General features: G+C 37.8%; 1 protein-coding gene across 1 annotated transcript; it reads right to left on the reverse strand.

Annotated features, from left to right (window-relative positions):
- Positions 1 to 3608: 3608 nt before the first annotated feature.
- tmem115 (transmembrane protein 115) lies at positions 3609 to 10048 on the reverse strand. Its single transcript, XM_037684319.1, has 3 exons — positions 9542 to 10048; positions 7545 to 7909; positions 3609 to 4209 (listed from the first exon to the last, which is right to left on the reverse strand). Exons 1-3 carry the CDS (start codon positions 10031 to 10033, stop codon positions 3909 to 3911), a joined length of 1158 nt encoding a protein of 385 aa, XP_037540247.1. The 5' UTR covers positions 10034 to 10048; the 3' UTR covers positions 3609 to 3908.
- Positions 10049 to 14786: the final 4738 nt, after the last annotated feature.

Below are 14786 nucleotides of genomic sequence, written 5' to 3' on the forward strand. Positions count from 1 at the left end.
GTGTGTTTTTGCCGCCACTTTATTTCATGGTCAACAGCCCTTTAAGTCAAGGAAAGCATTTTTCACCACATCTTTCTTCTTTCGGCTGCTCCCTTCTTCGGCGAATTAGGTCGCATGAAGACTTGGTAATTATTTTTACACCAGATTTTGCCCTTCCTGACACAACCATAGACCACCGAGCTACCACAGCCCTCTGTGTGGAGCAGAGAGCTGCCATTTAAGGTGCCTGGGGTTTAAGGGCCTTGCTCAAGGGCCCAGAGACAAATGAGACAGGTGGGTGCGTCATCAGTCCTACCCACATTTTGATGTCAGTACCGGGAGTTGAACCAGCTACCTTCCAATCACAGACCTACCTTCTCTTACCTCTGTACCACCACTCCCTCCATTTTTCACCACATCTGTTGATAGTAATTATCTTTAAAAAATTGACTAGCATATTTCTTAGTTTATATCTTAGATCCTTATTGACCTTTTCTTTTTAGACTTTATATTTTTGATGTCACTGGGACCCTGTGTACACAATTTTGTTCCACCTCATGTACCACAAGTGATGCAAATGACAATAAAGAACCTAGACTTGACTAAATGATCTCTTTAAAAAAAAAATGTTCTTGCGGTCTAACTTGACTTTTACAAGTTTTTGTTTGACACCCTTTTGTTCTTCAGTAAAATAAACCGAGTCCTTTCTGCTCGCCCTTGAAGAGCAGTCACATTTACTGGTACATTTACTGTGGAGCAGCAAAATAAAACACAACCTAAACCAAAATCAAAGTTCTTACAATCATACTTTTTTAATTGAGATAAAGACATTTACCTGAAAACTAAAGCAACAATCTGTGCCAATGTCACAGAACAGGGAGGAAAAAGAACACCATTAGTGTGACCAAGATCTGTTTATGTATAGGATTACAGAAAACTGTCCGAACTATTTAAAATAAAACACTGTGACAACAGCCAGAGCAGTGGTCATAAAAATAACAACAACTTTCATACACAAGTCAGGAAGGCTGGTGTTGTATAAATTGTTCTAAAAATGTCATTTATAAATATTTTATTTGGCAGATTAGATTGGAAAATTCATAATTTATTCATACAGGATAAAGAAAATTAGTGTACTGGTCCTGAAATCAGCACTGTGCCACGCCTTAATGCAGTAATGCTGTGATACATGAAGTATTTGAATAGCTTTTTGCTTTTCACATTCATTTATGACAGAATACTCCCAAAACAAACAAATATATTAAATTGGATTAGATGCAGTTTTTTTCTTCCATTTTTCAAAGGACAACCAATAAAATGTTTTTTTTTTTTAATTAAAAATTTAGAGTAAAAGTTTTTTAAACTGGAATTTATGCTGCTTGCATGCGTTTTTAGTTGAAACCAGTGCCCCCCCCTAAAGATTTAAGATGTCAATAAACTGGAAACCACTACTGAGAGTCAGTGGCCCTCCCTGTGGGTTTCTAGGCTCGACGATCTGCATCTTATTGTGACTTTGAGATCTACAGATATATTTTGTAAATATTCGAGGTGATCATGTGCAGGCATCATTCATCCAGCAGTTAAGCTCAACTAATCCTAGATCATCTTTCACATTTAAAATATAAACACCAACACAACCAAACTGGAACTTCACTGTTAATGAGTCCAATTATGTACGGAGTTATTAAGACTAATTTGAATAATTGCTACAGTTCAATGGCATTTTGAGACTTTAGTTATCTGCAGCTCAAGAATTTACCATTACTGTAAAAGTGAACTTTGGGCTATTTGATCATAAGTTAACAACAAAGTCCATGCTCAATAATCCAGGTATACAATCCAACATTTTTCAGTCAGGTCATCTGGACAGTTTCTAAACCCGTGGGAGTAGAGAGCTTCCAAAAAATGTACGGAATCATAAATACAACTATAATAATAATAATAATAAATATAAACAGGATCACAATAGTGTGAATGTGCATATGACTGATTATTTATGCAACTTTAGCTTTTGGAGATATTTAGCCTTTTCTGCCATTTTGGCTCTGAAAATGAATGGAGCTATCTAGAAACAGGTAAAAAAAATACAAACAAAAAAAAAAAGAAACTGTCCAGATGAGCTGATTGAAAAATGTTGGATCATAAGTTAATATTTCCTAACAGAAGATCAGTGACACTGGCAGAACAAAGAAAAAACTGGATCAGAAAACTTTTATCATTCTAACGTGGCATAATGAAAAAGACAGTTTCATTTCATCACACAGGAGCACCTGACAGGTCACCAATAGGATATTAATGTCCTGAATAAATCTGGATGAAATGAAGATCATTACGCTCAATGTTTTGTTTTAAATAGATGTGCATGAAGCCTGAACAGGTACGGTAAAATATCAACATTAGCAATCAGTTCTTGTAAAGTAAGCAGACTGGGAAACTAGACGCACACCAGAAAGAAGAGACTTCTCTGAAGGGATTTTAACACAAGCTTTCTCCTCACTGACACTTTCTAAACTACTTGAATCATTCGATTACATTTCAAGACAGCTCTCCAAGGTGATTCAACTTTTAAAAAATAATCAATTTTTACTTGTGTATTCAAAAAAACTGAAATAATTTACTCATTGCAAATGATTTTAATCAACGTGTGTAGGGAAGATTTGATGGTCATACAGTAAAACGTGACATCTATAGCCATGACTGCTGACCAAATGAATCACTGACCTTTGGCTCTGCATGAAATTGTTTATCCATATGAACATTAAGATGCACATCAGCCACTCGACAAAATCACGAACCACTGCTCGTACCTGGCACTTTGAATTGAGAAATGAAAAACATTACAAGTGCAGAGGATACAGTTCTGGGACAAACTGAACATGAGAGGGTCATCGCATAAATGAACACGCTCACAAACATTAACCACGTCTCGGTATCGTGCACCAAAGTTATTGAATAGATATTTGTGTTTTTCTGATATCTGATCTCAGAATGAAAAAGTGCAAGGGATGCAGGATTAGGTCATAAATTAAATAAAACATTTCAACACAGCTCATAATTCCTAAAATAATTTATCTACAGAGAAGAAAAAGTGTCACTCCGCCAAACATGTCTTAGTTCACAAAAACAAAATTTTGATTTCTTAAATTAATCACCAGACACAAAAGAAAAATTAAATGTCTTCCACAAGCTAAGCAGAAAAAAATTATATCGTCCTTTTTGGTTCCAGAAAGACAAGGTGGTAAATGGGCTTTTGTGGTGGTGTCTTTTTTTTATCTGGCACTTCTTCAAGTCTTTTAAGTTTGGTTTTGCAGTTCAGCAGCTTCTTTACTCTTCATCCAACAGGTTGCTGCCAACAACACACAGCTGGTTCCACATCTGTACCCAGCCAATCAGCAGCTAATGTCTCTTGCAGCTGTTTCTCTGTGCTTATCAAACCAAGAACGAAAAATTCAGCTTTTTTTTTTTCCCCCCCATAGCAAGCAAATCAACAAAACAGGCTGCTCCAAAAAGATTTACAAGAACTTTGCACACCCATATTGTTATTTATTTAGAAAGCAAAAGAGAAAGACACACGTAGCAGTGATCTGAGTTCTGAGCGTTGGGATTAAGTCCCAAGAAGATTTTTTTTTTGTGGATGTTCTCAGTCTTATGTAGGAAAGACGAGCATTAGGTGTTCGTTTTGCCCGACGCGGCCGAGCGTCAACTTGTCTGAACTGAATGCACTATACAGTCTTCTGGGATGTTAAGAGTGTGAGCGCACAGTTGTATTAACTCGTCACAGACGCGTACAGTGTGAGATACAGAGCGTACATCTAAGCACCGTCACTGGAAATAAACGTATACTAGTCAGGAATGCTGAACAGGCCAGTATACTCTACAGTGACACCCAACAGAGCGTACCTCTCTCTACACACAGAGAATTATTTCTGCTATGATCTAGATGGTGCATCCTCAAAACTAATGATGCTGGACTCTGGGTGTTGCACTCCGCTTGAAGATGGCGTCCCGCCGCTCTGCGACACTGAAGACGAGGACGCGAGAGAAGCACCGACGAGCCCCCCGGCTGTTCTCGAGGTAGAGGACGAGGGGTCGCGCCTGCCTGGAAGGAGAGGCTGCGTGTCGGTTCTGACCTCCTCCTCTTCCTCGTCCTCCTCGTCGTCCATGCTGGGCCAAGCAGATTGGTCCTCAACTCGCTTTAGACGTTCATTCAGAGCTTTCAGGGCGAGTTGTCTGGATGGAAGAGATAAAAATGGACATTAATTGTGCCTTCACAAAAACAACAAAAAAGTTATTCATGAACATCCAAATTCAATAGCATGGTTGAGGGACAGAGTTGAACACAACAAATTAGTATAGTTTACATAATTAATTTCATACTAAATTTAAAAAAAAAAATGTATTCAACTAGCCACAAGTACAAATTCAGTCAGATAATTTTAATTTGATTTCTTTTATCAATCTGAAAGGAACTCATTACTTGTTGATTAACGGACTGATGCTTAATACACTGAATTATTATTTACATTATTAGTGTTTAGCATATACCTTAGATCTTTTAGCGTACTGCTTAGCTTTTGTTTAGAGTATATCTTAGATCCTTATTTACGGTTTCTTTATTTACACTTTATATTTTTGCTATTTTTGGGTGTAACTGGAACCCTGAGTACACAATTTCATTCTACCTCATGTACTACATGTGATGTAAATGAACTGAACTTGAAATCCAATCATCTATTCTGATAAAGGCAGTTACTTTTGACTAGACTTATTTTTGTAACATTGTCTCTCTGTTGCTAATTGGAGTGTTGTTGTTTTTTAATATATGAACTAAAGAATAAAACTGCACTTTGCTTCAAGAATAAAGAAACCTGCTCCATCAGCATTTGATCACCCACGAAATGTAAAGGGGCTCAGTATTCGTACAGTATTCATAGCTGCACCAATCATTTATGCTGTACATCTTTTAAAAAGAACAATACATTTTAATATCTTCCAAAATCAAGTTTGAGCATTTGGCAGAAATGTTAAATCCTTTCAGTGAGGGCTGATGTTATTTATTATTATTAGACCTTTATTTATACAGGTTAGTTCCCACTGAGCCTCAAAGACTCATTTACAAGAGAGACCTGTTACATACAACATACAGACAGATGAGAAAAAGTGAACACGAGGATGGAGGAAGCCAAAAACAATCATGTCTCACATGGCCTGGCTGGGAAACAGCGTAAACGATGCAAAAGAAGACCTCGCAACATAAGGCAGCAACATACAATGACATCATAATACATTTAGGTCGACAAAGGTGGCGAGTTATCCATAAACACTCCACCAGAAAGTTCCAAAGTTCTGATAAGATGGTACAGTGTTTATCAACATCATGGTTCTGATAAGGCCACAGCTGTCCTCGGGGGGACAGAAGCTTCTAGTTTACATATCCTCCAAGCACAATTTGAGATAAGTCGAAGGCCAGTGGGGAGGCCAAATTCAGATAAACAACAACTGTTTGGGCCACCAGACTCTGTTTTCCGTCTGCCTTCAAGTTCTGCTGGTACACTCAATGGTGAAACCAAGCAGCCAGATTTGTGGACCTTCCACCTGGTCCGTGCTTGATTAGCTTTCTCCAAGGTTGAAACCTTCATGCCGGTGAGTTCCAGAAGCCGCAAGTGGCCTACGATTCTCAGAAATCATGTCTAGCTTGTGGTTGAGCTTGTTAAGCATACGAGTCTGAGCGCTCGAAGCACATATTAATCCTTCACATAAGGCTGGCAGCTTTACCCTGGCCGAAACTGCTGCAGACATCCTCCTATTTTGTTGATATCCAAGGTATCCACTGATTCCAAAAAGCAGAAACCCTGTCATAAATCCAATAAAGTACACATCTTCTATGTCCTCCACGGACAGCACAGACCGGCACATCATCTTTCACTCCCCCCCAGGAATCAATGACATACTCAGCTGTGTGGGTCTGTTCAGGGTATGAGGGCTCTCCAACACCCTGCTGACTGGTGGAAAGAATGTTATCAACTACGTCGAAGGACCAGCTGACCAAATCCATAATTTTCGATTCGGAAGATGTGTAAAGAGAGGCTCTGAGGTTGACAGGAAAAGAGAGCAAAATAAAAGCAGGAGGAAGCAGGAGGGAGGGTAAGGGCGACCGTCTTCGTCTAGAACGAACAAATGTTATTTTATCTTTCTTTTTTTTTAACAATTCAGCTTCTGAAAACGAGTTTTCTGCTTTTTTCCACTTAATTAAAACTCATTACCATCTCATGACTGGAGTGTGACATTTCAATGAGTATTGTTACATTTATTTAACTTCACACTGTCAAGAGTTTTCTGACGAGTCTTTTTTTTTTTTTTTACTCTTAATACCGATTGTACTTCAAAAAGAAAATATATTTCATCATTTTGATTTGAAACAACTTTTTTCCCCTTTTTGTTCACAATAACATGCTGGTGAATGTTATGAGTGAACACATGTGGAACAACTAGTGTTGCAGCTGGATGTCCTGCTCTAATTCAGCGGTGAGAGCAGCATTTTCTCACCTCGACATTATTCACTTCGACTGTTCACCTCTGATTTAAAGGGGCACCACCTCCAGCAAAAGTGAAGAGTGATAATCTTTTCCCTCTCTGCTCACCATCACTTTTATTTATGTCAAGTGCCCAGCATGCAGCTCTTATGATCCACCATAAACAGGTCACGGTGGCAAAAACATCTAGATATTAGTTCCTTATTCAGCTTTAGGCACAAATATTGAAATGGAATCGTTACGAGAACAACTGGATTCCAGTTAGATTAGACTATTTACATCTCCACACCTGAAGAGAAATAAAATCCTAGACCAAAACAGGCTTAAACCTGATAATGTGAAAACTGTTGGAGAATTTAACACAATTCTGGATTTGAAGTTTGAAAGACAAAAACACATAAGATTAAAATAAAAATATTTTAGCACACCGTTACTGCAGTGATTTAAAGCAAAACTACAAAACAAAATAACCTCAATCATTACTCTGTGTGTATGCAGATACTTGAAACTAAATTTGAATGACAGCTTGGACGTGTGTACATCAGACAAGATGAGGTGAAAAAATAACATGTCATCCTAAAAGTAGGTGTTTGAAATCTTTAAAAGAAAAATCCCAGAGGAATACAGCTGGAAAACAGCGCAGCTGCTCAGCAAACCTTCCGAGAGCAAACAAAACAAAAAGAGGCATTGCTTCTTTTCTGTCTCATCTTTGACGTGTGTTTAATTAATTAGGTATCTGTATAGCGATTGTGAATTCAGCATGAAAAATAAGTTATAACTCATATTATTCTATAAGTTGATAATATCAAATTACTGAAATACACTAAAACTTTGACATGAACTAAAGTCCCATGCTGGATGCAAAATGGATCTTGTAGTGAAAATATAGTCTCCATACTGTCTAAATAAATATTTTACAGGTTTATGAAGATTTTATTTGCTAATATTTAAAAACTTGTAACACTATTTAGAATAGTACTTTTTTATAGACTTCTGAAACCTCTGTAAAGCCTCTGCTCCTCCTCGACTCACCTCCTTCTTTCCGCATCCTGTGGATCTGTCCCTGGCAGGCTGATGGTGATGGAGGACGGTGCCCCCACATCGTATCTCTTTACCATCTTCCTGCACACCTTTAGCTTCACCAGGGCGGCGTGAACGAGCCCGGCCAGAAGTCCAACGACCGGCTGCACAGCCTCGGGGAAGAAACTTGCAAAGGCAAAGTGGTCTGACATGTCCCCACGGCCTCGGCTGTGTCTCTGGTAGAAGCGCAGGTACACCCAACCGGACAGGGAGCCATAACTGTATGCAGCCAGGGGTGCACAGCTGTCAAGCAGCCCAGACAAGCGCAGTAAGGACAGGAGGAGGAGGACCAAAGCAGGAGCAGCTTTCAGTCTCACCTGAGAGAACAAAATAAAGACTTTATTTTAGATTCAGAAATACGACAAGTTAAAATTTTTAACAAATGGCATCCTAGCTTGGCCAGCAAAAATTAGAAAAATTAAAGTTCTAGAAAAACTTAGCAGTGCTTGGAAGTTTTTGAATTCTTAATTTGTACATATCTGAATAATAAGATCTTTGCAACTCCTGTAAGTACATTAAAAGGGAAGCAACTAAAATTATATTTAAAAAAAATCCAGTTTTGAAAAGGTATTGAGGAAAACACTTCAGTATTACCGAATATATTTCTTAGAGGCAAATAAATGTGAACATATAGATTATCAGGTACAATGAACAACCTTTAAATAATGGGCCTCTTCAAGCTCTGACCTTCAAATGTTTGAGGAGGCCCATCATGTCAAAGGCAAAACGATCAAGTTGTACCTCTAAAAAGATGTGCGGAAGCTCTAAAGACTGGAAAAGATTACTAAACGATCACTAACCAATTCTGGTTAGTCTTCTAATTCACAAGTATCCCACTAATTCACACATATCTTAGCTAACTGCACAGTTATGTTGAGGGCAATTAAAATGTGGCTAGACAGCTTTAATATACCGTAGTTATAAAAAAATGGGCCGTTTGTTATTTTATTTATGCAATGCTGATCTAGGTCATTTTTACAAGGTGTAAAACAGCAGTGCATGTGAAGCTCAGAAAGGAAGGCTGCAGTATAGTAAAGTTTCTCTGTATTTACCTACACGGACTACAAGTTAGGGCCTGTGTGGCTGGGACATTACTGTCTGAAACGCTGCAAGGATGGCGCAAACCAAGATGCAGCTTGAACCTGGAAATCTGATTAGCACAAGATTTTGAAAGTCAAAACCTACAAATGTTACTCAAGTAAAAATTTCTATTTTGGTCACTGGAGTTTAAAATGTTTTCTTTTCACATAATATACAAGTTCATATGCAAATTCCTTCATTTTGGAGGAACAAAAACACGACAATTAACTAAGTGTCATGGTTTGGGTCTAACTTGTTGTAGAGACTGATCTAAAAAAAAAAAAACTGGCACTATTTTAGTATATTAAAGCAAATTAACAACATCTAAAGATTCAAACACAAAGAACAAAAATAAATACAGTAAAATCAGGAAAGTTTCAGACATATCTGGAATGAACACTGATGTGAGGAAAACTAATAACTTATCTTGAAACAATGCTCTACAGAGGGGTATAAATGATTAGTAAATTTAAAATACTAAACCATCCTGAAGTCTGAATTTGAAAAATTATCACACGCTCAAAGAAAAAACTACCAAATGGTAAAACCCCAGGTTAAATAACTTACATTATATAAAAAACAATTTGGCCCTTCAATAATTACCATGTAAAATATATACTAGTACCCAAATACAGCTAGCTTACAAATTTTTTTTAAAGAATAGTTTTCACAGAAAGTACAACCTTCATACAAGGGAACAATAATATAAAGTTAATATGTTGGTTGTGGTTAATCTTGTAATGTTTATTTGATTTTTAACTTCAGTGGTATAGCTTGTTATTTGACTCCCATGCTAAAAATAGAAGCAAAGGTCCGTCTATAAAAATCACTAGGGAGCACCGACACGTTGCGGTATTCGTCAGCCTCACCTGTGGCACTCTGAGCACTGTGGTATCTCCCATGGTCTGCTTCAGGGCCACCAGAACACCTCCCAAGAAACCTGCTGCTCCGTGGATGCGCACAGCGAACAGGAAGTCCAGGTCGAAAGTGGCCACATAAGTGAGGAGATAGGAGAGGCCTGCCAGGAGTCCTGCAGACACATTCACCACTGCAAAAAAGATCAGGAGCTCCAGAGCACCCCACAAAGGTTCCAGCAGGCGCCCACAGGCCATGACTGTCCCCACGTTGGCCGCCACGCCCCACACATGCTGCTCCACCAATCCATGGGTCACCAGAGTCCACACCCAGAAGTTAGGTGGAAAGAGGTAACCTGGGGTCACTCCTAGGGAATATGAAGTGTCAACAGCCCATGACAGCAGGTAGAGCAGAACCACAACTGCACTTATAGTTTTTACTACCACACTGGTGCTGGCTAGGGCAGCCAGGAAGTGCTGTCGTGCCACGGGCAGATAACGATTCATTGTAGTCCTTGAGCAAATCAGCTCGAGACAAAAAAAATTAAAAATCAGATGAGCTGCCTCTGGTGTCGTTATTTGCTGGTAAAGTCCTAATGTCTAGAGTCACCGGTGAGTTCTGTCAGCATCAAGATCCACAGTTTTTTACGAGTCTTCATCCAGACCCCGTTTGTAAAAAGTGTAGGCTGCTTTCTCAAAACGTCTCAACATTTCTTCTGCTCAAGTCTGCTGGTTTTTAATTGTAAAATTAAGCTAATCGCACCATGCTTCATGGAACATTCACACAACTAGAAAGGTATGGGGAAACAAAAAGAAAGGTCGACTCTTACAGGTTTAACTTGGGCTACCTCAAAAACGATGTGGCTTAAAGAACCTTCAGATAGGAGACCAGTGATCTATGGAGACAGAAACAAAACCAGCTCGCAAATCGCTAATAATTAACTAGAAGGTGAAAAAAAAGGTGCATATCCAAGCTGAAGCAAACATACCAAGAAGTTTACTTGTGCGAGTGTTCCTGGTTGACTTAAGCTAATGTTGGCTAACTCAATTGTCCAAATAAAAAATCGTCACCAGTGTCGATCATTTATGTCCTCCATAGAGAAACAGTGTGTTCCTCTGCTTATAAGAAAGCACAGTGTCATAAAACCTGGGTGCTGGGCGTCGGAGCTCCAGATCGGGTTGGTTTTTCTGCTTCCCTTTGCCCCGGTGTGTCTACAATCAGTCAGCCCGAGGATTTCCCGTGGCTAGCTTCAAGCAACAGGCCCACAAACAATGTTAGAGACGACTCAAAAGATGCGCGAGCTCGCGTACAGTCCGTAGATTTTTACGCTACTTCATCTTCATTTGTTCTACATTTTTGTTGTTCTTTCTTTAGAGAAAAACTTGCTTGATAAAATAGTGTTTTATTAGCAGGCACTTCTAACAGCGCTCAGCTAGCTGACCTGCGCCGTTCGCCACCGTCATCAGCAATGAAGGTAAAAACGTCACGCAACACATTGGCGCATAGCCCGATGGGAAACAGAGTTCTTACGCCCAGCACATCACGCAGTAAAATTTGAACTGGCCACAACAATCCGCTTCTTAATTAATAATTTTAGACAAGTTACAAACCATTACAGCTTATTATTACATTTTTTTTAAATTATCAAACACTACAGTTACACCCCACTTAAGATTAATTATAATTACTGAGAACTGCACCTTAGTAATAAGAGGTTGAACTCCTTAAAGCAATTATTTCATTTAAATTATTTAATAAAGATTGGTCAAAATCATAAAGCAAGAAACTCTCATATTGATGATTAATGCATCTTTAAATAAAAAAAAAAGTAAAAAAACAAACAAAAAAAAAAACATTTGTGACTGTATGATAACTGTTAATTTTGTTTACCTATAAGGAAACAGCCAAAGTGAATTAAAATAACATACCATACCATTTTATTTATAGAGCACTTAAAACAGCGACAAGGCCAACCAAAGTGCTGTACAGACAGAAAAGCAGGCAACACACAAAGCAATATACCAAATGAGGTAAATGAAAAACGATGCAGATAATACATATGACGACCAACCGAGCATACATGTTCAAAACACAGATCATCTGGTGTTGAAAAATGTCAAAAAATGTCAACAATGGTCAAATCTATGGAATAGCTGTCTAAAATCAAGAAGTATGTCATTTAATTGTACTTACACTCAGATTTGTTGAGTAAAATACATAGATAAAAAAAAATGTTTTGTTTACACCGAGTGTAGCTGCATTTCAGAATTACAAAATAACATGTCTAGAAAACTACTGGAAGAAATCTAAGAAGGTTCAATCAGGTCCTCTGGATGGATTCTTCTATGTTGAAACGTTTTGTCTTTCGTCTAAAAAAAGCTTCAGTCTTTTGGATAAAAGACGCAACATTTCAACAAAGAATCCATCCAGAGGACCCGTTAACCTTGTTAGATTTATTTACCTGGATTATTGAGCATGAATCAGGATACTGGAATAAAATTCTTCAAATGGCACCTTTAAAAAAGGGGTCCTGAACTCTATTAATGTTTGATTCCATAGCTTGCAATAATTATTTTTAAATATAAAACATAATTTTGCCCTTTGTGCACTTGTTTTCTTGAGTTAATGGCATATTTATTGCTGATTTAAACACATCCTTAAGAGGTCTGGAGAAGAAATACAATTATTGGATGCATGTCTACATTAGGGACTTCTTACAGACTCAATAGACGCATAAAAATAATCCCACTCTCTCAGGACATGCATGCATAATAAACACACGTGTTGCTAAACAGTTGTGTCAAAATGCACCTTGAGAATGCAGAAAATTAAAATAAAGCCCATGAGTAATCTAGAAAGAAGAGAAAATAAGTTTTGTATATGTGCTGCTATATCTTTAATCTCTGTAAGAAAGTGTGGAAAATATTTCAAGAAATAATCACTTTCCAAGAAATACTACAGGTTTATAAACACTTATTTTTGAGTACATATTTAGATCAATGTAGCAATTAAATACTCACAAATTTCAGTTTTTGACAATTTTGTTCCTAACGACTCATATATGCTCATACCTCCACTTGCTGTAAGACTTATGGGTGAGTTTTTGTTTGTAAATGATCCTAAAGTTATTCTGTTGTTTCATTGATGGACTGCATGAACCTAAATTGACAATTAGTTCTGCAGGTTATCAAAAAAAGTAAATAATGAGTTGTAACAGGGTAGAAATTAGCTACAGTAAATAAATAAAACAGTGATTTTTTTAAGCAATGCACAGTTATAAACTTAAATTGTCAGCTCAGTGTGTCTTTTTGTGTATGTGGCTGTATATGTTGAGATGTGTGGGGGGTGTCAAAGGGCACTTCATCGGTCACTACAAGCACACTAAGAACAAAAAAACAGAAATGATTATTTAGAACATGTTTATTTTATTTTAAAAAAATGAATGAAACGGCAACAACAACAACAAAAAGTCAAAGTGTGTTCCAAAACCGTTCCATTGCCACACAACAGAGCACATCCTGACAGACAGCAGGTTCAATCTTCTCCTCGACTAAAACAGAACTCGGACCGTCGGCTCAGCTTGTCCGCCCAAACCGCGCTGAATAAATAATTATGTAAATTCAAGTAGAAAGCTGTGGAACTAACGAGCAATCAGTCACAGTGAAAGGCGAGCTGACGGCCTAAAAGTTCAACTCTGAGGAAAAGTTTTTGACGTAACAGGATGACATGCATGCACATTAATAAAATTAAATAAAATCATAAAAGGAACTTGTTTTATTTTCAGATGCTGCATGACTGGATTTCCTCAGTTTTTGACCAAGAACTACTGGCTGAGCTTAAACTGCACACAAAGGCTCATAAAATTCAGATGGACGTGTGTCTGAGCTCACATGTGCTTTTAACACCTTTTGTGTCAAAATATCAACAATCCTCTCGCGTAATCATCATTTGTTGCATTAGTTATTGAAACAAGCCAATCAGTTATCAGATACAGTACCTGCTCTTTTTACAAGTTCTTGAATAATAACCTCAGCGACACAGAAAATAATTGGTCCGTGTGCATTTTCTGCACATGTTGGGTCAGACTGGCTGATCATCAGTTCTTACAAAACTAAAAAATAGAACATTAATGCAAAAATAACAAAAACAAACACATGTAGGAAAAACAATACTAACATGATCAGAAAAAAAAAATCTTACAATCAGGAAGAAACCGAAATGACAGTACAAAAACCATAAAAAATACAAACAAATAAATATGGAAACTCTTAAATAAATTAATTTGGTGAAGTCATATATTGCAAAAAATGAAAAAGGAGAGTAATCATGGAGTAAAATGTGTTTAAGAACGAAGAACAGATCAAGAAATGATTAAGCCTTGGTTTGATAATGCTCAGTTTCATTGTTCACCTGAAGAGATGATGTGATTCATACACATGGACAGAAATGACCAAAGCAGAACATTTGTTCGGATCAGGATGTTGTTTAAGATAATCTGTTCTGATTAGGATTTTCCAGAAACGTAGACAGGCTTATTTTTACAGTGCAGCTCAGTCATGGATGTGTTCAAAGTGTGTGCTGCTGTGGTGAATTTGATAAAAACTCTGCTCAATTTTCATTATTTGGTCTCTTACGGTAAAATCCTCTTTGATGGAGGGTTTGGATGTTTGTGCAGAGCTTATTTTTACAGAAAAGCCACACCGTCTCTCCAAAAAAAAAAAAACTAGTTTGGTTTCATTTTGACATCCATCCATCCATTATCTTATACCCGCTTCTTTCATTTTGGGTCACGGGGGTCCATATTGACCTCTCCTCCTCCAAAACAAAATAAGACAAAAAGAAAAACAGCAGAGCTAATTTTAAGTTAACATCAGAACAGGTCACCAAACTTTATAACACAAGCTTGTTATTATTGTCAGTTTTTTTTAATTATTTTTTTTACCCATAAAAACACAAGACACAGGTACGTACACATGAATGACTCGAGCGAAGCCACAACGCAGGGCTGCGAGCTCACTTCCCCTGGGCTTGTACAAACTTTATATAGGCTTGAGTGAGTGTTTTGCATCGTTGTTCACTAAAGGCTACAGTAAGACTGTGGGTGAGATTTAGAGAGCTGCGGCAACCGTCTTACCTCTCCTTTCTCACAGCTAACATTCAGAAAGATGGAGGCAAAAAAAGGCATTTCTGTTGGTTGTTTCTCCGCTACAAGGAGGACACAGCTATAGTTTTTTTTCTTGTTTTACCTGGCTGCTTATA

Source organism: Nematolebias whitei, chromosome 11 (assembly GCF_014905685.2).
Source record: "Nematolebias whitei isolate Nwh7 chromosome 11, NemWhi1, whole genome shotgun sequence".
In the NCBI taxonomy this organism is placed as follows: domain Eukaryota; kingdom Metazoa; phylum Chordata; class Actinopteri; order Cyprinodontiformes; family Rivulidae; genus Nematolebias; species Nematolebias whitei.

Bases quoted from the DNA above. Each gene is read 5' to 3' on its own strand.
- tmem115 (XM_037684319.1), bottom strand. From the start codon at position 10,033: ATGAATCGTTATCTGCCCGTGGCACGACAGCACTTCCTGGCTGCCCTA. The intron at 7,910-9,541 runs GTGAGGCTGACG...TTGTTCTCTCAG, and splicing joins CAGTGCTCAGAGTGCCACAG to GTGAGACTGAAAGCTGCTCC. The intron at 4,210-7,544 runs GTGAGTCGAGGA...TCTTCCATCCAG, and splicing joins CAGGATGCGGAAAGAAGGAG to ACAACTCGCCCTGAAAGCTC.